Source organism: Indicator indicator, unplaced genomic scaffold, assembly GCF_027791375.1.
Source record: "Indicator indicator isolate 239-I01 unplaced genomic scaffold, UM_Iind_1.1 iindUn_scaffold_285, whole genome shotgun sequence".
NCBI lineage: Eukaryota > Metazoa > Chordata > Aves > Piciformes > Indicatoridae > Indicator > Indicator indicator.
The window spans coordinates 1-19,581 of record NW_026539336.1 but is presented as its reverse complement, the minus strand read 5'-3'; the positions used below and the strand labels follow the sequence as shown (position 1 = coordinate 19,581).

The 19,581-nt window shown below is 68.6% G+C and overlaps 2 protein-coding genes across 2 annotated transcripts; one reads left to right on the top strand and one right to left on the bottom strand.

Moving 5' to 3' along the window:
• Positions 1-3,669: 3,669 nt before the first annotated feature.
• On the top strand, positions 3,670-10,236 carry LOC128980561 (amyloid beta precursor protein binding family B member 1-like). Its single transcript, XM_054399024.1, has 8 exons — positions 3,670-3,994; positions 4,426-4,577; positions 5,081-5,125; positions 6,009-6,063; positions 6,692-6,775; positions 7,856-7,971; positions 9,137-9,313; positions 10,069-10,236. Exons 1-8 carry the CDS (start codon positions 3,670-3,672, stop codon positions 10,234-10,236), a joined length of 1,122 nt encoding a protein of 373 aa, XP_054254999.1.
• Positions 10,237-11,989: 1,753 nt separating this feature from the next.
• SMPD1 (sphingomyelin phosphodiesterase 1) lies at positions 11,990-19,069 on the bottom strand. The gene is made up of 7 exons (XM_054399023.1): positions 19,057-19,069; positions 16,518-17,055; positions 16,002-16,301; positions 14,962-15,133; positions 13,936-14,012; positions 13,376-13,521; positions 11,990-12,396 (listed from the first exon to the last, which is right to left on the bottom strand). Exons 1-7 carry the CDS (start codon positions 19,067-19,069, stop codon positions 11,990-11,992), a joined length of 1,653 nt encoding a protein of 550 aa, XP_054254998.1.
• Positions 19,070-19,581: the final 512 nt, after the last annotated feature.

Below are 19,581 nucleotides of genomic sequence, written 5' to 3'. Positions count from 1 at the left end.
TGCCAGGTGCCAGGTGGGGTGGTGCCAAAGCACAGTGGCAGTGGGGGGCACCTGATAGGCACTGGCATGGCAGCGAGGGAGGGTGGCAGGGAGCTGCAGCCTGTGCTGGTGCCAATGCTTGGTGGCAGTGGTGACACCAGTGTGTGCCAGGGACATGGTGCCCATGTGTGCTGGTGCCAGTGTGTGACATTGGTGCCACCAAGGCATGGTGGTGCCAGTTCCCCCAGTGTGTGGCAGGGACCTGTGGTGCCCATCTGTGGTGCCAACCTGTGATGGTGATGTGGGACAGCTGTTATGCTGGACAGCCTGGCACAGCTCCTGATAGAGCACCATGGCACCAGTATGGCATCAGTGTGGCACCACAAGGCACCAGCTTGGCACTTCCTGGCACCGGTATGGCAATGATGTGATGTCAGGTGGCACCAGTGTGACCCCTTCTGGCACCAGCATGGCACTGGTGTGGCACCATGAGGCATTAGTCTGGCACTGGTGTGGTGTCAGGTGGCACCAGTATGGCACCAGTGTGACTCTCCATGGCACCAGCACATGTGGGGTGGAGGGTGGCAGGGCAGAGTGTGCCACCTGCCTTGACTCCAGCAGGGCTTTGGTGCCACCCTGGTGGCCACGGCACCCTGTTGGGCAGCTCAGCTGTGGCACAGAGGCTGCTCCTGGGCAGAGCTCAGGGGGTTGGGAGGGTGGCAAAGAGCCAAGCTGGAGGCCTGTGCCCAGTGCTGTGCCCAGGGGGCAGTGTTGTGCCCAGTTCTGTTCAGTGTCTTTGTTAACCACCAGGGGGAGGGCACAGAGGGCACCCTGGTGCCAACCTGGGGGGCATGGCTGGCATCTGCCAGGCTGTGCTGCCCCCCAGCCAGCGCTGGGCATGCTGAGAGCTGGGCGAGGGCACAGAGGGCACCCTGGTGTCAACCTGGGGAGCATGGCTGGCATCTGCCAGGCTGTGCTGCCACCCAGGCAGCGCTGGGCATGCTGAGAGCTGGGCGAGGGCACAGAGGGCACCCTGGTGTCAACCTGGGGAGCATGGCTGGCACCTGCCAGGCTGTGCTGCCACCCAGCCAGCGCTGGGCACGCTGAGAGCTGGGCAAGGGCAAACCTCTGAGGTGCAGCAGGGGCAAGGTCAGATCCTGCAGCTGGGCAGCAGCAGCCCCTGGCACCAGGGCAGGCTCGGGGGTGCCCTGCAGCTGGGCAGCAGCAGCCCCTGGCACCTTGGAGCCCTGGTGGGCAGCAAGTTCTGCCTGGCACAGCCACGTGCCCTGGTGTCCAAGGGGGCAAAGGGCACCCTGGGGGGCACCAGGAGGGGTGAGACCAGCAGGGCTGGGGAGGTTCTGCTGCCCTCTGCCCTGCCCTGCTCAAGGCACCCCCGGAGTGCTGTGCCCAGCTCTGGGCTGCCAGAGACCTGCTGGGGAGAGCCCAGGGCAGTGCCAGGAGTGTGCCACAGGGCCTGGAGCAGAGGCTAAGGGGAACCTGAGCGATGCCAGTCACTGGCTGGGGGGCAGGGGGCAAGGGCAGGGGCCAGGCCCTGCTCGGCGGTGCCCAGGGACAGGGCAAGGAGCAATGGGCACAGACTGCAGCCCTCCAGTGAGGTTGGCACTGCCCTGGCACAGCTGCCCAGGGGCTGAGAGTCTGCTCTGGAGAGCTGCCAACCCCCCCCCCGGATGTGCTCCTGGGTGCCCCTGCCCTGGGTGCCCCTGTCCTGGGTGCCCTGCCCTGGGTGCCCTGCCCTGGGTGCCCCTGTCCTGGGTGCCCTGCCCTCTGTGCCCCTGCACTGGGTGCTCTGCCCTGGGTGCCCTGCCCTGGCAGGGGGTTGGACTGGGTGAGCTCTGGAGGTCCCTTCCAGCCCCCAATGTACTGTGATACAGACTGGCACAGCCTGGCACAGCCCAGGACAGCCTGGCAGAGCCCAGTACAGCCTGGCATAGTCCAGTACAGCCTGACATAGTCCAGTACTGCCTGGCACAGCATGGCACAGCCCCATACAACCCTGTATAGCCCACTACAGCCTGGCATAACCCACTACAGCCTGGCATAGCCCAGTGCAGCCTGGCACAGCCCAGCTCAACCCAGGCCAGGCTGTCCCAGACTGTGCAGTGCCCATTCCCGGTGCTGGCATCAGTCCCAGTGCCAGATCCATTCCCGCTGCCAGTCCTGGTGCCAGTCCCAGCCCCATTCTTATTTCCAGTCCTGATCCCAGTACCAGTCCTGGTGCCACCCCCAGCCCCATTGCCATCCTCAGTCCCAGTGCCAGCCTCATTCCCAGCCCCGTTCCCGGTGCCAGTCTGGCTCCTGGTGCCAGTCCTATTCCCGATCCCATTCCCGGTGCCATCCTGTCCTGCCCCACGGCACTGCATCCTTCGGTGCCAGTGCTGGTGCCAGTGCTGGTGCCAGTCTGTGCCCGTTCCCAGTCCTGGTGCTGATGTCAGCCCTGCTCCCGCTGCCATTCCCGGTGCCGCTCCCGATGCCAGCCTGTGCCGCCCCTCCTGCCGTGCCATTCCCGGGGCTGGGTCTCGCTCCCGTTCCCGTTCTCGGTGCCGGTCTCGCTTCCATCTCCGTTGCCGTTCCTGGTTCCGTCCCAGTTCCGCTCCTGGTTCCCGTCCCCGGTGCCGTCCCTGGTGCCAGCTCCGTTGCTCATCCCCATCCCCGGTGCCGGTGCCAGCCCCATGCCCATTCCTGTTCCTGCTGCCGGTCCCGGTGCCAGCTCCGTTATCCATCCTCATCTCCGGTGCCGGTCCTGGTCCCGGTCCCGTTTTCCAGCCCCGGGACTGGCACCGGCCCCGTTTCTCGTTCCCATTCCTGGTCCCCTTCCCGGTGCCATTCCCGATCCCGTTCCCGGTGCCAGCTCCGGTGCCCATCCCCTCCCCGGTCCCGGCCCCGTTTCTCGTTCCCGTTCCCGATGCCGTTCCCGGTGCCGGGGTCAACTCCGTCCCCGCTTCCCATCCCCGGTTCCCGAGGGGGGTCCCGGCGGGGGGGGGCTCTGTCCCCGCCCCTGGAAGCGGAAGCGGCGCCGCAGCCCCTCCCCCCCCCCCCTCCTCTCCCGTCCACCCCCGTTACCGGAGCCGCCGCCGCAGGTACCGGGGCCGGGCCGCGACGGGGCCGGGGGGTCCCGAGGGAGTCCGGGGGGGTGCCGGGGGGGTGACAGGACCGGGGGGGTCAGGGGGGTCCCCGGGGTCCCCGTGGTGGTGGGGGACACAAGACCAGGGTGGGAGGTCAGGGGGGTCCCGGGACCATGGCGGGGGAGGGGTGAACGGACTGCGGGGGTGGCACCGGGGGAGGACACCGGGACCGGGGGCGCGGGGGGGACACCGGGCTAGGGGGAACTCGGGGGTCCCTGGGGGTTCTTGGTGGGGAGGGTGTCGGTGTCCGGGGGAGAGGGGGTCGGAGGGGAGGGACCCCGGGACTGGGGGGGTCCCGGGAGGGGGCAGACCCGGGGCACTCCTCGGGGCTATGGGGGGGTGTCCCGGGGGGGGGTTCGGTATCTGGGGGGGGGGGTGTCGGTGTCTGGGGGTTACCGGCGCTACCCTCACGGCCGCCCCCCCCCCAGCCGATGGCGCTGCCCCTGCCCCTGGGCCCGTAGCAGGAGCCGGCGGCAGGAGGGTCCCGGGGGGGTCCCGGTGGGGTCCCGGTGGGGTCCCGGTGCCTCTGTGTCCCCCCCCCGGGGCCATGTCGCGGGCCCGGAGCCACCGCAGCGACCTCGTCAACGACAACCGCCCGGGGGGTGTGGACGCGGAGCCCCCCGGAGGCCCCGCCGGTACTGGCCCGGGGCTGGGGGGGGTCCCGGTGCCCTCCAACGCCAAATGGCTGCGGGGGAACCGCGACCAGAACCGGAACGAACTGGGGGGCACCGGGAGCCCCTCCGGGGTGGGGGACGACACCGGGACCCCCCCCGGGGATGGGGACCCTGGGACCCCCCTTGGGGACAGCACAGGGACCCCACCCGGGAGTGACACTACTGAGACCCCCACTGTCGATGACAGCGAGGAGGCAGGTGGGCACCAGTGCCACCCTGTGCCACCCCAGTGCCACCCTGTGCCACCCTTTGCCATCCCATCTTCATCCCCTGCCACTCCAGTGCCAACCTGCGCCACCCTGTGCCACCCTGTGCCACCCCATCTTCATCCCTGTACCACCCCAGTGCCACCCTGTGCCACCCCATCTTCATCCCTGTGCCACCCTGTCACCCCTGTGTCACTCTGTGTCATCCTAGTGCCACCCCAGTGTCACCCCTGTGCCGCCCTGTGCCACCCCACTGCCACAGGTGCCACCCAGTGTCACCTTGTGTCGTTCCAGTGCCACATCCCACTCCTGCCCCACTCCTGTGCCCTCTGCCCCACTCCTAACCCATTCCTGTGCTCTCTGCCCCATTCCTGCCCCATTCCTGCCCCACTCCTGCTCCACTGCTGTGCCCTCTGCCCCTAGTGCCGCCGTGGGCAGGTGTGGGCATGGGGCAGGACTCGGCGCTGCCCCCTGGCTGGCTGCGGGTGAGCGACCCCCCAGGGCCCTACTACTGGCACGTCCCAACTGGCACCACCCAGTGGGAGCCGCCCCCGGTGCCAGGCCCTGGCCCCACGGTGAGTGCCCCACCACTGCCCCACAGCCGCCCCATACCTGCCCCATAGCTGCCCCACAACTGCCCCATACCTGCCCCATTACTGCCCCATACCTGCCCCATCCCTACCCCACAGCTGCCCTATAGCTGCCCCACACCTGCCCCATACCTGCCCCACAGCTGCCTCATAACTGCCCCATACATGCCCCACAGCTGCCCCATAACTGTCCCACAGCTGCCCCATAACTGCCCCACAGCTGCCCCATACCTGCCCCGTAACTGCCCCACAGCTGCCCCATAACTGCCCCACAGCTGCCCCATACCTGCCCTATAGCTGCTCCATACCTGCCCCATAACTGCCCCACAGCTGCCCCACAGCTGCCCCATACCTGCCCCGTACTTGCCCCCCAACTGCCCCATACCTCCCCTATAGCTGCCCCATGCCTGCCCCGTAGCTGCCCCATAGCTGCCCCCCGGCTCCCCCCCAGCTGTGGGTCAGGCCCCCCTGACCTCTCTCCCCCTCAGCTCCCCTGGACCAGGCTCCCCCCGGCCGAGGGCAGCCCCTGGCAGGTGAGGAGGGGCTGGGGGGGGCAGGGACTTGGGGGAGGGGCACTGCGGGGGGGACTGTGGGGGGCTGGGAGGGAGAATGGGGCTGGGGGGGACTGGGGGTCCCATAACTGCTCCCCCCTCCTCCCCCAGGACCCCCCTGAGGAGGAGGAGGAGGAGGAGGAGGAGGAGGAGCTGCAGGCTCCGGGGTGAGGAGGGGACCTGGGGGGGCCCTGGGGTCCATGGGGGGCTGGGGAGGGAGTCTGGGGATGGCTTGGGAGGGGTCTGGGTGTCCCTGGGGGGGTGGCTGGGGGTTGGCGTCGGGGGGGGGGCTCTGGGGGGTTCTTTGAGGGGGGTCTGGGAGGGGTCTCAGGAAGGGCTGGGGATGAGCTTTGGGCGGGTCTTGGGGGGGGCCTCGGGGTGGGGCTATCTGGGGGGGTCTGGGGGGAGGATCTCTGGGGAGGGGTTTCTGGGGAGGGAGTTTTGGGGGGCTCTGTGGAGGGTCTCTGGGGAGGAGGCTTTGGGGGGGTCTCTGTAGGGGATCTCTGGAGAGGGGGCTTCAGGGGGGGCCTCTGGGAGGGGTCTGGGGAGGGGTTTCAGGGGGGGTCTCTGTGGGGGATCTCTGGGGAGGGGGTTTCAGGGGGGGTCTTTGGGGGGGATCTTTGCAGGGGGTCTGTGGGGCAGCCCCTGACCCCCTCCCCCTGCCCCACAGTGAGGTCCCCGCAGAGGAGGATTCCAGCTCCCAGGTAGGGTCAGGACCCCCCCTGGGACCCTAACTCTGCCCCCCCAATTACCCCACCCCCAGCCCCCCCCATTTCCAGCCCCCCCCCATTTCCAGCCCCCCCCCCAATTCCAGCCCCCCCCCCCCAGATCTCCTCTCCCCTCCCAGCTGCTGCTGGAGCCACAGAAGGAGCAGGAGGGGCCCAGCGCCCCCCCCGGGCTGGTGGAGGTCCCCTTCCAGGGTACTGCGGGCACGGGGAGCACTGGGGGGCACTGGGGGGGCACTGTGAGGCACTGGGAGCATTGGCAGGGCATCAGGGGGACACTGGGAGGGCACTGGGGGAGCAGTGAGAGCATTGCAGGGGCACTGGAAGGGCACTGGGGGGCACTAGGAAGCACTAGGGGGCAGTGGGGGGGCACTGGGAGGTTATTTTGAGGGGGATCCCTGGGGGGTTATTTGGGGGAGCATTGGGGGGGGCCTTGGGGAGTGCTATAGGGGGGGCATGGGGGCATGGGGGGTTTTCTGTGGGGGGGTTCATGTGGGGGGAGTCGTGGGGGGGCCATGAGGGGGGGTTTGCAGGTCTGGGGGGGGATCATGGGGGGGTCATGGGGGTGTGTTTGGGGAGGGTCATGTGGGGGTGCCATGGGGGGGTCATGGGGGGTCATGTGGGGGTGCCATGGGGAGGTCATGGGAGGTCATGGGGGGGCCATGGGGAGTCATGGGGGGTGTGTTTGGGGAGGGTCATGTGGGGGTGCCATGGGGGGTCATGGGGGGTCATGGGGGGGCCATGGGGGGTGTGTTTGGGGAGGGTCATGTGGGGGTGCCCTGGGGGGGGTCTCACTGCAACACCCCTCCCTCTCCCCCCCCAGCTGAGTTCCCGGTGCCCAAGGCTGAGCCTGTGCAGCGTTTCCCTGCTCGGTACCATGGCTGTGTGCCAGTCAGCAAGCCTGTGGGTGAGGCAGGCACCGCGGGTGCTGCGGGCACCACGGGCACCGGGAGGGACTGGGGTGACACTGGAGGGCACTGGGGGGGCACTGCTGGGGGGTGTTCAGCTGCTATGGCTGTGTGCCCGTCAGCAAGCCTGTGGGTGAGGTGCACACTGTGGGCACCATGGGCACTGGGAGGGACTGGGAGGGATTAGGGTGACACTGAGGGGCATTAGGGGGACACTGGGGAGATACTGGGGGGACACCAAGGGGACACTGGGGGGCACTGGGGACACACTGGGGGACACTGGGGACACCAAGGGGACACTGGGGGGCACTTGGGACACACTAGGGGGCACTGGGGACACACTGGGGGGCACTGGGGACACACTGGGGACACCAAGGGGACACTGGGGAGCACTTGGGACACACTTGGGGGCACTGGGGACACACTGGGGGACACTGGGGGGACACTGGGGACACCAAGGGGACACTGGGGGGCACTTGGGACACACTGGGGGACACTGGGGACACACTGAGGATGTGACCCTGGGGGGCTGCTGCTGGGGGGGGCAGCACTGGGGGCTCCCTGCCCCCTGCCTGGCCCTTGCTCACCTCTTTGTCACCTCCTGTGCCCCCTCCCTGCCCTCCTGTGCCCCGTCCCTGCCCTTTGCACTCCCTGTTCCCTTCCTGTTCCTCCATTCCTGTCTCTCTGTCCCTGTCCTTCTGTTCCTCTGTCCCGGTCTCTCTGTCCCCTTGTCCATGTCTCCCCTTCCTGTTTTGCTGTCCCTGTCCCTCTGTCCTCCCCTTGTCCTTCTGTCTCTCCCTCGTCCTTCTGCTCCTCTCTCCCTGTGCTTCTGTCCCTGCCTGTTTCTGTTCCTCTGCTTCTGTCCCTGTGTTCCTTTTTACTTGTGTCCCTGTGTCCCTCTGTCCTTGTCCCTCTGTCCCTGTGTCCCTGTGTTCCTCTGTCCCTGTCCCTGTCCCTCTGTCCCTGTTCTTGTGTCCCTGTCCCACCGCACCTGTCCGGGTGAGGCTCCCTCTCGCTCCCTGTCCCCCTGTCCGTCTGTCCCCTTTCCGTCTGTCCCCTGTCCGTCTGTCGCTGTCCAGGGATGGAGGTGCTGAACGCGGCGCTGGAGCTGGCGCTGGCCGCAGGCTCCCCTGAGCTCTGGACCCCGGCGGTGGTCAGTGTGGCCCCGGCCACGGTCACCATCACGCACCAGCAGGTGGGCACCGGGCACGGGCGGGCATGGGGGGCACTGAGGGCACTGGGGGCACTGCAGGGCACTGCAGGCACTGGGGGGATGGGGGGGCACTGAGGGCATTGGGGGCACTGCAGGGCACTGCAGGCACTGGGGGGATGGGGGGGCACTGAGGGCATTGGGGACACTGCAGGGCACTGCAGGGCATGGGAGGCATGGGGGGCACTGTGGGGACTGAGGGCACTGTGGGCACTGGGGCCACTGATGGCACTGTGGGTGCTGAGGACACTGTGAGCACTGTGGGGCACAGGGGGCACTGGAAGGCACTGAGGGCACTATGGGCACTAAGGGCACTGCTGGAGATCCCCTTACAGGGCACTGGGGGGGCACTGGGGTGGACCAGGGCAACATGAAGAGTCATGGGCAAGGGTGGCACTGTGGGCACCATGTGGTGAGGGTGGCACCAAAATCAGGGTGGTACCAGGGTCTGGGTGGCACCATGGCAAGTGAGCATCAGGGTGAGGGTGGCACTAGGGTGAGAATGTCAGAATGGTACCAGAGTGACACCAGGTTCAGGCTCAGGGTGACGCTGGCACCAGAGTGAGGGTGGTTCAGGTGAGGCTGGCACCATGTCCCAACCCCTTGGTGCCTCCTCAGGCTGGTTGGGTCATGGTGTGGGGGTGCCATGGGTGGGTGGCACTAGCCCTGGATGCCCACTGACCCTTTGGTGCCTGCAGGTGGGCTGGGTGCAGAGTGAGGCTTGGGTCTGCCATGGATGGGTGGCATCAGGGTGGCACCAGGGTGTGGCTGAGTGTAGCTTTGGCATGATCCTAGGTGCCCCCTTGACCTGTGGTGCCCCCAATGGTGCCCGCAGACAGGGTGGGTGCTGGGCGAGGCCTGGGTGCGGTTCCTCTCCTTCCTCGGTGTGGGCAGGGCTGGGTGCCCGCAGTGGTGCCCGTGGTGCCCGTGGTGCCCGCAGACAGGGTGGGTGCTGGGCGAGGCGCGGGTGCGGTTCCTCTCCTTCCTGGGCGTGGGCAGGGCTGGGTGCCCATGGTGTGCATGGTGCCCGTGGTGCCCACAGACAGGGTGGGTGCTGGGTGAGGCGCGAGTGCGGTTCCTCTCCTTCCTGGGCGTGGGCAGGGCTGGGTGCCCACAGTGGTGCCCATGGTGCCCCCCGTGGTGCCCGCAGACAGGGTGGGTGCTGGGCGAGGCCCGGGTGCGGTTCCTCTCCTTCCTGGGCGTGGGCAGGGACGTTCGCTCCTTCGCCTTCATCGTGGCCGCTGCCCCCCGAGCCTTCCGCTGCCACCTGCTCTGGTGCCACCCCAACGCCGCGCGCCTCAGCGAGGCCCTGCAGGGGGCGTGTGCGGTGAGTGCCACCCCGCGGGCACCCCCGGGACACCCCTGGAGCCTCTCATCCCCCATGGGCACCCCCGGGGCACCCCAGACCCAGTGACACCCCCTGGGCACCCCTGGAGCCTCTCATCTCCCCTGGGCACCCCCAGGGCACCCCAGACCCAGTGACCCTCCCTGGGCACCCCTGGATCCATTGATCCCCCATGGGCACCCCCTGGGCATCCCTTGATCCTCTCATCCCCCATGGGCACTCCCTGGGCATCCCTGGATCCACTGATCCCCCCTGGGCACCCCTGACCCAATGATCCCCAATGGGCACCCACTGACCCCCCCTGCCCCACCATGGGCACCTCTTGGGTACCCCTAGACCTATGGCCCCCACCCCCAGAGCTGAGCCCCCCACACTAGGACACCCCCAGCCCCATTCAGCCCCCCCAAAACCCCCCCAGCCCCACTGACGCCCTCTCAGGACCCCACTCACCCCCAGCCCCACTGACCCCCTCTCAGGACCCCACTCACCCCCAGCCCCACTGAGACACACCCCCCAAGTCCCTCCAGCCCCCCCCCAGCTCCCTCTTACCCCTCCCTGGGTGCCCCCAGCCCCATTCTGCCCCCTCCAGGCCCCCCCCAGCCTCATTCTGCCCCATCCCAGCCCCCCTCTCCCCCCTTCTCTTGGTGCCCATCCAGCCCCCCCCGCTCCCCCTCACTCCCCTGTTCCCCCTCCCCCCTAGCCCTCCTCCCCCCTGATTGCTGCTCGGTGTCCCCCAGCTGCGGTACCAGAAGTGCCTGGACGCTCGCCCCCCCCCCAGCCCCAGTGCCAGCTGCCTGCCAGCCCCCCCCGCGCCCTCTGTGGCCCGCAGGGTTGGCACATCGGTGAGCAGGGGGGTGAGGACCCTGCTGGGCACCCTCAAACGTGCTGGGGCACAGAGCCCCTGAGGGAGGAGAGACCACAGACCCCCCCTCCCCAGGCACCGAGACCCCTCCCCTGGGTACCCCCTGGGCACAGAGACACCCCCCCCCCAGCCACCCCTGGGTACCCCTTGGGCGAAGAGACACCTCCCCCCCCCCAGCCAACTTTGGGTATCCCCTGGGCACAGAGTCCCTGAGGGGGAAGACCACAGAGCCCCCACCCTGGGTACCCCATGGGCACAGACCCCCCTACCCCCCCTCCCAGGCATTCCCCTAGGCACAGAGAGCCCTCCCAGCCACCCCTGGGCACCCTCCCCGGGCACCCCAACACCACATGGCCATGCTGGCACCAAGCTGGGGGGGCACAGGACCCTGTCTGGGGGGGTCCCATTCGGAGGGGGACACCCTGGGGGGGGCAGCACAGGGTGGGCACCAAGGGGGTGCCCACTCTGTGCCCCCTCCTCTGTGCCATGGGGGGGAAGTTGTGGGAGGGGTCCTGCCCCCTGTGGGGGGGTGGGGGCTGTGCCAGTGCATGTGGAGCTTTACTGTGCCCCCCCTGGGAGGGCACTGGGCATGGGGCTGGGAATAAAGGCAGTGTGCCCGGGCAGCAGCGCTGTGCCAGCGCTTTTATTGTGCCAGCCAGGGGGGCAAAGCGAGGGGGCACAGGGGGCTGGAGGCTCAGTGTGCCAGCAGCCTGGTGCCCGAGCATGCCAGTGTGCCCACTGTGCCAGCAACCTGGCATCCCAGGATCTCCATATCCCAGTGTGCCAGTGTTCTGGCATCCCAATATCCCAGTGTGCCAGTCTTGGTGCCCCAGCATCCCTCTGTGCCAGTAACCCAGTGTGCCAGTGTAGTGGTGCCCCAGTGTCCTGGCACCCCAGTATCTCACAGTCTCAGCATCCCAGGGTCCTGGCATCCCAGTATCCCAGTGTGCCTAGTGTGCCAGTATCCTGGCATCCCAGTGTGCCCAGTCTCCCAGTGGGTGTCCCAATGTCCTGGCATCCTGGTGTGTCAGCCTGGTGTGGTGGCATCCTGGTTATGGTGTGCCAGTGGCCTGGCATGCCAGTGGCTTGGTGTGGTGGCATCTTGGTGTCCTGCTGTGCCCAGGTCCTGCTGTCTGGGGCTGTGCCAGGCTGTGCCAGAATGTTCTGCTGTCATGCAGCAGTGGCACCCTGGTGCCCAACGCTCTGCCATCCTTCTGCTCTTGGCATGGTGCCATCCTGGTGTCCTATAGGCTGCCAGCCTGATGCCCTGCTGTGATGCTGTCCCCCACCCGTGGTGCCCCTACCTCTGGTGCCCCATCCCTGATGCCACCACTCCTGGTGTCGCCATCCCTGGCATCTCCATTCCTGATGCCCCCATCCCTGATGCCCCCAACCCTGATACCCCCAACCCTGATACCCCCCTGCTGGTGCCCCCACACCTGGTGTCCCCATTCCTGATGCCATCCCTCTTGGTACCCCCCCACCCGCGGTGCCCCCACTCACGATGCCCCCCCTTCCTGGTGTGCCATCCCCGGTGCCTCCACTCCTGTCTACCCTGTTCCCGTGGTGCCACCCTCCCGGTGGTGCCCCCACTCCTGATGCCCGCTCTCCCGGTGTCCCCCTGCTGGTGCCACTACCCTCGGTGTGCCAGCTCCTGATGCCCTTACTCCTGCCACCCCCATTCCCGGTGTGCCATCCCTGGTGACCCCCATTCCTGATGCCCCCCCCCCTTGGTGCCCTCACCCGCGATGCCCCCACCCCTGCCGCACCCCGCGGTGCCCCCTGCCTCTCCTCGCTCAGCAGAGGCTTTGGCGCTGCCAGCGCCGCCCGGGCAGGGGCACCGCCGGGCGCAGATGTTGGCAGAGCTGAGGGTCCCCGGAGCGGGCGGTGCGCAGGGCGCAGAGGGTGGCAGCCTGGCAGGGCGGCCCGCAGGGTGCCCGCGGGGGGTGCCCCTTGTGGCGCAGGAACCAGAAGAGGTCGAAGAGTCGCCGCTGGCTCTGCAGCCGCCGCAGCAGCAGGTCCCAGTCGGCGGCGCCGGCTCCGGGCAGCCCCAGCGCCTCCCGTGCTCGGTACAGCAGCCGCCAGCGCGGGCGGGGGCCGGCGGCGCCGCCGCTCTCCGTCAGGTTTAGGATGAAGGTGAAGTGGTCCAGGACCGCCCGGGAGCTGCCCGGGTACTGCCCTGCCACCGAGTAGATTCGGTACCCTGCGGGCACATCGCGCACCCTCAGCCGCGGGGGGAGCCGCGCCCGGAACCCGCACCGGGCGGCGAGGGGCACCGGCACCGGGAAGGGAGGCAGTGGCACCGGGAAGGAGGCGGAGGTGGACAAGTGACACCGGGAAGGGGGCAGAGGGGGACAAATGGCCCCGGGAAGGGGGTAGAGGGGGACAGTGGCACCGGGAAGGAGGCAGAGGGGCACCGGGAAGGGGGCAGTGGCGCCGGCCAGCGAGGGGCACCGGCTAGGGAGGCAGTGGCATCGGGAAGGGGGCAGAGAGGGGCAGTGGCACCAGGCAGCGGGGGAGGGCACCAGCACCAGACAGAGGTGGAACTGGTATTGGGCAGAGGGGCACCAGGAAGGGAGCAGCAAGGGGCACTAGCACTGGGGGGCAATGGTACTGGGAAGTCGGGGGGCACAGGCAGCAGGCAGGGGCACCAGGAAGCAGGGAACTGGCACTGGACAGCAGGGAGAGTGGCACCGGGCAGCAAGGGGCACTGGCAGCCATCAGCACCGGGGGGGGGGCTGCAGGGGTGGGGGCAACAGGAGTGGGGGCATCGCGGGTGAGGGCACCAAGAGGGGGGGCATCAGGAATGGGGGTCACCAGGGATGGCACACCGGGAATGGGGGTGGCAGGAGTAAGGGCATCAGGAGCTGGCACACCGAGGGTGGTGGCACTGCACGGGGCACAGGGACACCGTGGGCAGCGTCAGGGCAAGAGAGGCACCATGGGAAGGGGCAGGGGCAAGGGCGGGTAGCGGCACCGTGGTATGGTGAAGGAAGAGTGGCACTGTGGGCAGGCCCAGGGGTCAAGGTCAGTGGTAGGTGGTGTCATGGGCAAGGGTGGCACCGTTGGCAAGAGGAAGGGTTGTGCCATGGGCAACATGTGGGGGAGGGCTCAGGGTGGCAGCAGGGGAAGGGCAGACTGGCAGCAGGGGCAGGGGGAGAGCAGGCTGGCAGGGGCTGTACCAGGGTTGAGGCCGATGTAGGTGGTGGCGCTGGGTGCCAGGAATGCAACCCCCAGCGGGCGAGTCAGTGTCTCCTGGTCGTAGAAGATCTCAAACTCGTCCAGGTGAGTGTGCCCAAAAAACTGCCCTGCGATGGTGCCCTCGAACCTGCCATAGGCACGGCTCAGCAGGGCATCCCCTGCCAGGCACAGCCCTGGCACCATCCTGGCACTGTCCTGACACCATCCTTGCACTGCCCTGGCACTGCCCTTTCACCACCCTGGTGCTGTCCTGGCACTATCCTGGTACTACCACAGCATCTTCCTGTCATCATGCTGGCACACCATCCTGGCACTGTGCTGGCACTACCCTGGCATTGTCCTGGTAGTGACCTGGCACTGTCCTGGTGCCACTCTGGCATGACACTGGAATCACCCTGGCACCCTGGCCCCGTGCCCACCTGTTCACTATCCTGTAGCAGTTCCAGCTCCATGCCCTGGCACCCCTGGCCCCATGCCCACCTGTTCACTATCCTGTAGAAGTTCCAGCTCCATGCCCTGGCACCCCTGGCCCCATGCCCACCTGTTCACTATCTTGTAGTAGTTCCAGCTCCATGCCCGCAGGCAGTGCCCGGGGGGGATGTGCCCAATGATGTGCACCTGGGGGGGGGCACAAATCTGGGGGGAGTCCCGGGGGCACCCAGAGACCCCCCAGGCCCCCCCCAGGGACCCCTCAGCACCCCCTGAGATCCCCCCCAGACCCCCCAAGTCCCATCAGAGCCTCCCTGCACCCCCTCAGACCCCCCCCCAGAGGCCCCAAATGCCCTCAGCACCCCCAGACCCCCTCAGTGCCCCCAGACCCCCTCAGCGCCCCCAGACCCTCTCAGCGCCCCCTGACACCCTCAGCACCCCCAGACCCCCTCAGCACCCCCAGACCCTCTCAGCGCCCCAGACCCTCTCAGCGCCCCGACACCCTCAGCACCCCCAGACCCTCCCAGTGCCCCCACACCCCCTCAGCACCCCCAGACCCTTTCAGCGCCCCCAGACGCCCTCTAGCTCTCCCAACCCCCCCCAGGCCCCCCACACCCTCTCACTGCCCCCCACATGCCACTCTAAGTGCCCCCAGACCACCTCTTGCCCTCCTAAACCCCTCTCAGATCCACCCCCAAATGCCCCCACGACCTCCCAGAGACCACTCACAGTGCCCACAGCGCCCCCCTAGCGCCCCCTAGCACCTCTCAGACCCCCCCCAAATGGCCCCAGTCTCCCCAATAGACCACTCACAGCGCCCCTCTAGCGCCCCCTAGAGCCCCTCTAGCGCCCCCTAGCAACTTTCAGACCCCTCCCCAAATCCCCTCAGCAGCCCCCATAGACCAAAGTGCCCCCAGACTCCTTTAGCCCTCCCAAACCCCCCTCAGACCTCCCCAAACCCTCTCAGTGCCCCCCCACAGACCACTCACAGCACCCCTTTAGCGCCCCTCTAGCACCCCCTAGCGGCCCCCAGCGCCTCTCTAGCACCCCCTAGCGGCCCTCTAGTGTTCTCTAGCGGCCCCCAGCGCCCCTCTAGCGCCCCCTAGCGCCCCCCCCAGCGCCCTGCCTTCCGCCGGACCTTCTCCCCCTTGTCCTCTGCCGCCTCCAGCACCCCCAGCAGCCACTGCAGCTGCCCCGCGGGGTCGGTGGCGTTGAGCAGCAGCCAGAAGTTGCCCTGGGAGCAGTAGTTCATGTTGAGGGACACCAGGCGCAGCCCGGGGCTGACCTGCAGCGTGTAGAACCCGGCAGCCCTGGGGCGGGGGCACGGGGGGGAAGTCAGCGCTGGGGAACGCGCCCAAACACCACCGCTGCCCCCCAGTACGGGCAGCACTCCCCCAGTGCCTTCCCAGTATGGGGAACAGCCCCCCAAGGATGGGAACCCTCTTTCCAGTACCTTCCCAGTATAGGGAACACCCCCCCAGTGCCTTCCCTATTATGGGAAATAGGCCCCCCAGGTCCTTCCCAGTGTGGGAAACAGCCCCCCCCCAGTACCTTCCCCAGCTCCCACTCCCCCAGCTCCCCCAGTTCCCAGCTCCCCACTCCCCCAGCTACCCCCAGTCCCCCCCAGTTCCCCAGCTCCCCCCAGTTCCCCAGCTCCGCCCAGTTCCCCCCAGTCCCCAGCTCTCCACTCCCCCAGTTCCCCCCAGTCCCCCCCAGTTGTTCCCCCAGTCCCCCATTTCCAGAGCTCCTCATTTCTCCCAGTGCCCCCAGTGCCCCTCTCCCCCATTCCCCCCAGTTCCCCACTCCATACAGTGCCCTCTGTCCCCCAGAGCCCACAGTGCCTTCAGTGCCCCCAATGCCTGCAGCGCCCATAGTGCCCCCGGTGGCCACAGCGCCAACCATGCCCCCATCCCCTCCAGCGCCCTCTGTGCCCGCAGTGCCCCCTCTCCCCCAGTGCCCCCATTCCCCCAGTCCCCACCTAGTGCCCCCAGTGCCTGGCAGTGCCCACATTCCCCTAGTGCCTGCAGTGCCCAGTGCCCGGCAGTGCCCACATTCCCCTAGCGCCTGCAGTACCCTCCAGTGCTTGCAGTGCCCTCCAGTGCCCACAGTGCCCCCATTCCCCCCAGCGCCCCCACTGCCCCATTCCCCCCAGTGCCCGCCATGCCCCGCGCTGCCCACCTCAGGGTGCGGAGGGCGTCGGGGGGCAGCCACTGCTGCCACTGCTCGGCCATGGCCTGGTAGAGCCACTGGGCAGATTGGTTGCCGGTGACGGAGGGCGGGGGGAAGGCGTTCACGGGGGTGGCCTCGTGGTTGCCCACAGCCGGGTACACTGGCACGGTGCCCAGGTGCCCGCGCAGCAGCTGCGTCACTGTCCGCAGCGCCCCCAGCTGGTCGGAGCGGCTCTGGCGCCACACGTCGTGGGCAGGGATGTCCCCGGTCCAGTACACAGCCGCGAAGCGCCCTGCCCCGCGGGCACTGCTGGTACCGCCGGCACCCTGTGCGTTGCCCGGGGAGTCCTTAATGCCCTTCCCGCTGCCCACGGAGTGCTTGGCGCCGGTGGCGTTGGCAGCCCCCACGCCGCCCACGGTGCCCTGCACCACCACGGCCTTGGCGTCGCCCTCGGTGCCGTCCCAGCTGCCCACGACGGGCCGGAGGCTGCCCAGGCTGCCGTTGGCCACGGTGCCCACGGCGTGCTCCAGCAGGGCATCGATGGTGTGCAGGGGGAGGTCGCATTTGCCGTAGGACCCCCAGAAGCCGGCACCACCCGCGGTGCCCAGGGGCGCCCCCCGGCAGCAGAGGGGGTCGGGGCAGGCCACGGCGCTGCCCGGCCGGTACCAGCGGTCCCAGTGCAGGTCGGTGAGAAAGAGGATGTGCTCCTCTGGGGCACCGGGCGGGGGCGGCGCCGGGGGCGGCACCGGGGGCTTGGGCGTGCTGGGCATGGTGAGGTTCCAGTCGGCCAGGATGTCCCAGTGCCCGCAGCCCTGCCCCAGCAGCAGCCCGCAGGCCTCGCCCGGCCGGCCGCAGCCAACCGAAGCGTGGGTGGCCCCGGCTGTCCCACCAGGTCGCGCTGGAAACAGCCCTGCACCGCCTGCCTGGCACACACCGGGGGGCCGTGCCAGCCCGCAGCGTCCCCTGCCAGGCACCCGCAGCCGCGAGGCCCCCACGCGGCCCCCACCCGCCGCCCCCCCACGTTTGGGCCCAGCCCCGTGCAAGGGGGAGAGGGGAAGGGCAGCTTGGGGGGCAATCAAGGAATGGGCAACACAGAGGGCAAAAGCTGGAGGTTTGTTCCCCCAACCTGATCTGACCTCAGCCAAACATCCTTCCCCAACATCATTCAACCTCAATGCGCAACCCTCATTCCCAGCCCCCTACATCCCAAACCTCATCCCAGTTCCCCTCTCATCCATTCAGCCCAAACCTCATCCCACATCATCCCTAACCTCATCCCATCAGCCAACCCCAATCCCACATCTCATTCCTAACCCCTCATCCCACCACTGCTCCAACCAATCACCCCCCTGGGTACTGGTCCCATCCCTGTCCCCATTCCCCCCCCTGGTCCCCCCTGTTTTCCCATCCTGTCCCCCCCAAGCCACAACCTCTTCCTGGCCTTGTCCCCCCAGGTCCCACCTGTCCAAGCCCTGTCTCCCAGTTCCTGCCTTGTCCCAGTCCCCCTGTTCCCCCTGTTTTTAATGATTCCCAGCAGCTTGTGGGTTTCCAGCCTGTCCCCCCAGCTCCAGTCCTGTCCCCCCAGTCCCTGGTCCTGTGTCCCCCCCCTATCCCCAGTCCTCATTCTCCAGTTCCTGCCCCCCCCCCCACCTGTTCCCCCCCCAGTCCTCCCCCCGTAGGTTTCCCCCCCCCTGTACCCCGGTTTTCCTGCGCCTTGTGTCCCCACCCCCCAGTCCCTGTGTTTTCCCTTGTACCCCCCCCCCCCCCCGTGCCCACCCCCAGCCCAGAATCACCAGTGTCCCCCAGTCCCCCGCCCGCCCCCCCGTCACCCTGTCCCCCCCCTCTGCGTCCCCAGCCCCAGTCCCCCCCAAGTAGTTTTTTACCCCTGCCCCCCGCTGTCACCCCCCAGTCGCCACCTGGTCACCTCTTTCCGACCCCCAGAGGCCGTTTGTCCCTCTCTGCCAGCCGCTCCTAGTTCTCGGCAGATGTCCCCCCCTGTGGGCCCACCCCCTGTTTCCCCCCCCCCCTCCAGCTTCTAGCTCTAGGCCCCCCTCCTCCTGTCCACCCCTCCCCCTCCCCTTGTCCCCTGGCCCCTGGGCGGGGGCCCCCACCTCTGGCAGCCTGCCCATCCCCAGTCCCACTGTCCCCCGCCAGCCTCTGTCCCCCGGGGGTTCACAAACAAGAGATTTCCCCCGCCCAGCGCTTCCAGGTTGTTTCCCCAGTCCCCCCCAAGCCCCAGCCCCCAGCCCTGTTCCCTGTCACTGCCCTCCCCGCTGCCCCGTCCCGATGTGCCCTAAACCTTGACCCCTGGGGGTCCACCCTGTCCCCCCCCCCCCCCCCCTGTCCCCACCCCCCCTTCCCTCCCCCGTGTGTCCCCCGTTCCCAGTGGGGTGGGGGTCCCCTGTTTTCTGTACAACCGACCCCCCTGACCCACCATCCCCTGTCCCCCCGGCCCCCGTGCCCTCCTGTCCCCCCCCCTGTCCCCAATTCCCCCTTGCCCCCCCATCCCTTCGCCCTGCCTTGTCCCCTGTTCCCCCCCCCTGTTCCCCTGCCGCTGTTTCCCCTTTCCCTCGTCCGATCCCACCCAGAATCCCCCATTCCCATTCCACTGTAACCCCCCTGGTTGCCCCTGGGTTTGCCCCGCACCCCGCCCGCCCGGGTTTTTTTTTCTTGGGTTCCCCCCCCGGTCCTCCCCCGGTCTGTCCCTCCCCCTCGGCTCCCCCCCCATCACCCAACCACCCTCGCACCAGGCCCCCCTATCCCCCCGCCCTCCAACGCCCGCCCTTCCCACCCCGCACTTCCCCCCCGCCCTCCCTCCTACAAACACCCACCACCCCACCGCCCCCCCCCCCCCCCACACCCGCTCCTCACCCCACACACCCCCCCCGCCTCCCGGGGTCCCCCTCCCGGTGGCTAGTCAAACAAAAGCAAGCCCCCCCCCCATGCCCCTTTTTCCCCCGTCACCCTACGGGGAACCTGGGGTGTGCCCTTGCTCCTAGGTGATTCCCTGCCTCCAGCCCTGGTGTTCCCCCCTGCCACCCCGGCCTTGCGGCCCTGTCCCCGCCTGTCCACCCCATCCCCCCGACCGCTCGTACCCTCCCTCCCTGGGCCCCTTGCCGATGCCCCCTCTCCCCCAAGCCCCTCTTATCACCCCGCCCCCCTCCCCCGCAAATGGCACTCCGGTGCCCCCGCTTCCTTCTCTCCGGTGATTCCCCCCCCTGCGCCCTCTGTCCCTCCTCCGGATGTACCCCCCTCCCACGTCACCCCACCCCCCCCCCCCCCGGTAACCCCCCTCGGTGTCCCCCCCCCCTGGTTTCACTCCCCCCCCCCAACCTGCAAAGCGCCCACCAAAATCCTGCGCAGCGAAAACAGAAACCCCTTTGCCAGACCAGTGAACCAAGGAAACAGGTTCCACGCCCAGGCCCCCCAAGTCCCCCCCGGCCCCGGCCCCCGTCCCAGCCCCAAGTCCCGCATCCCCGGGGCTTGCGGGGGCATAGGGGTGACGGCGACCAGGGGCGGCGACCAGGGGCCGCGACCAAGAGGACCAGCGACAGTGGCCCACCCCAAGCGGAACAGCAAGACCCAGCTT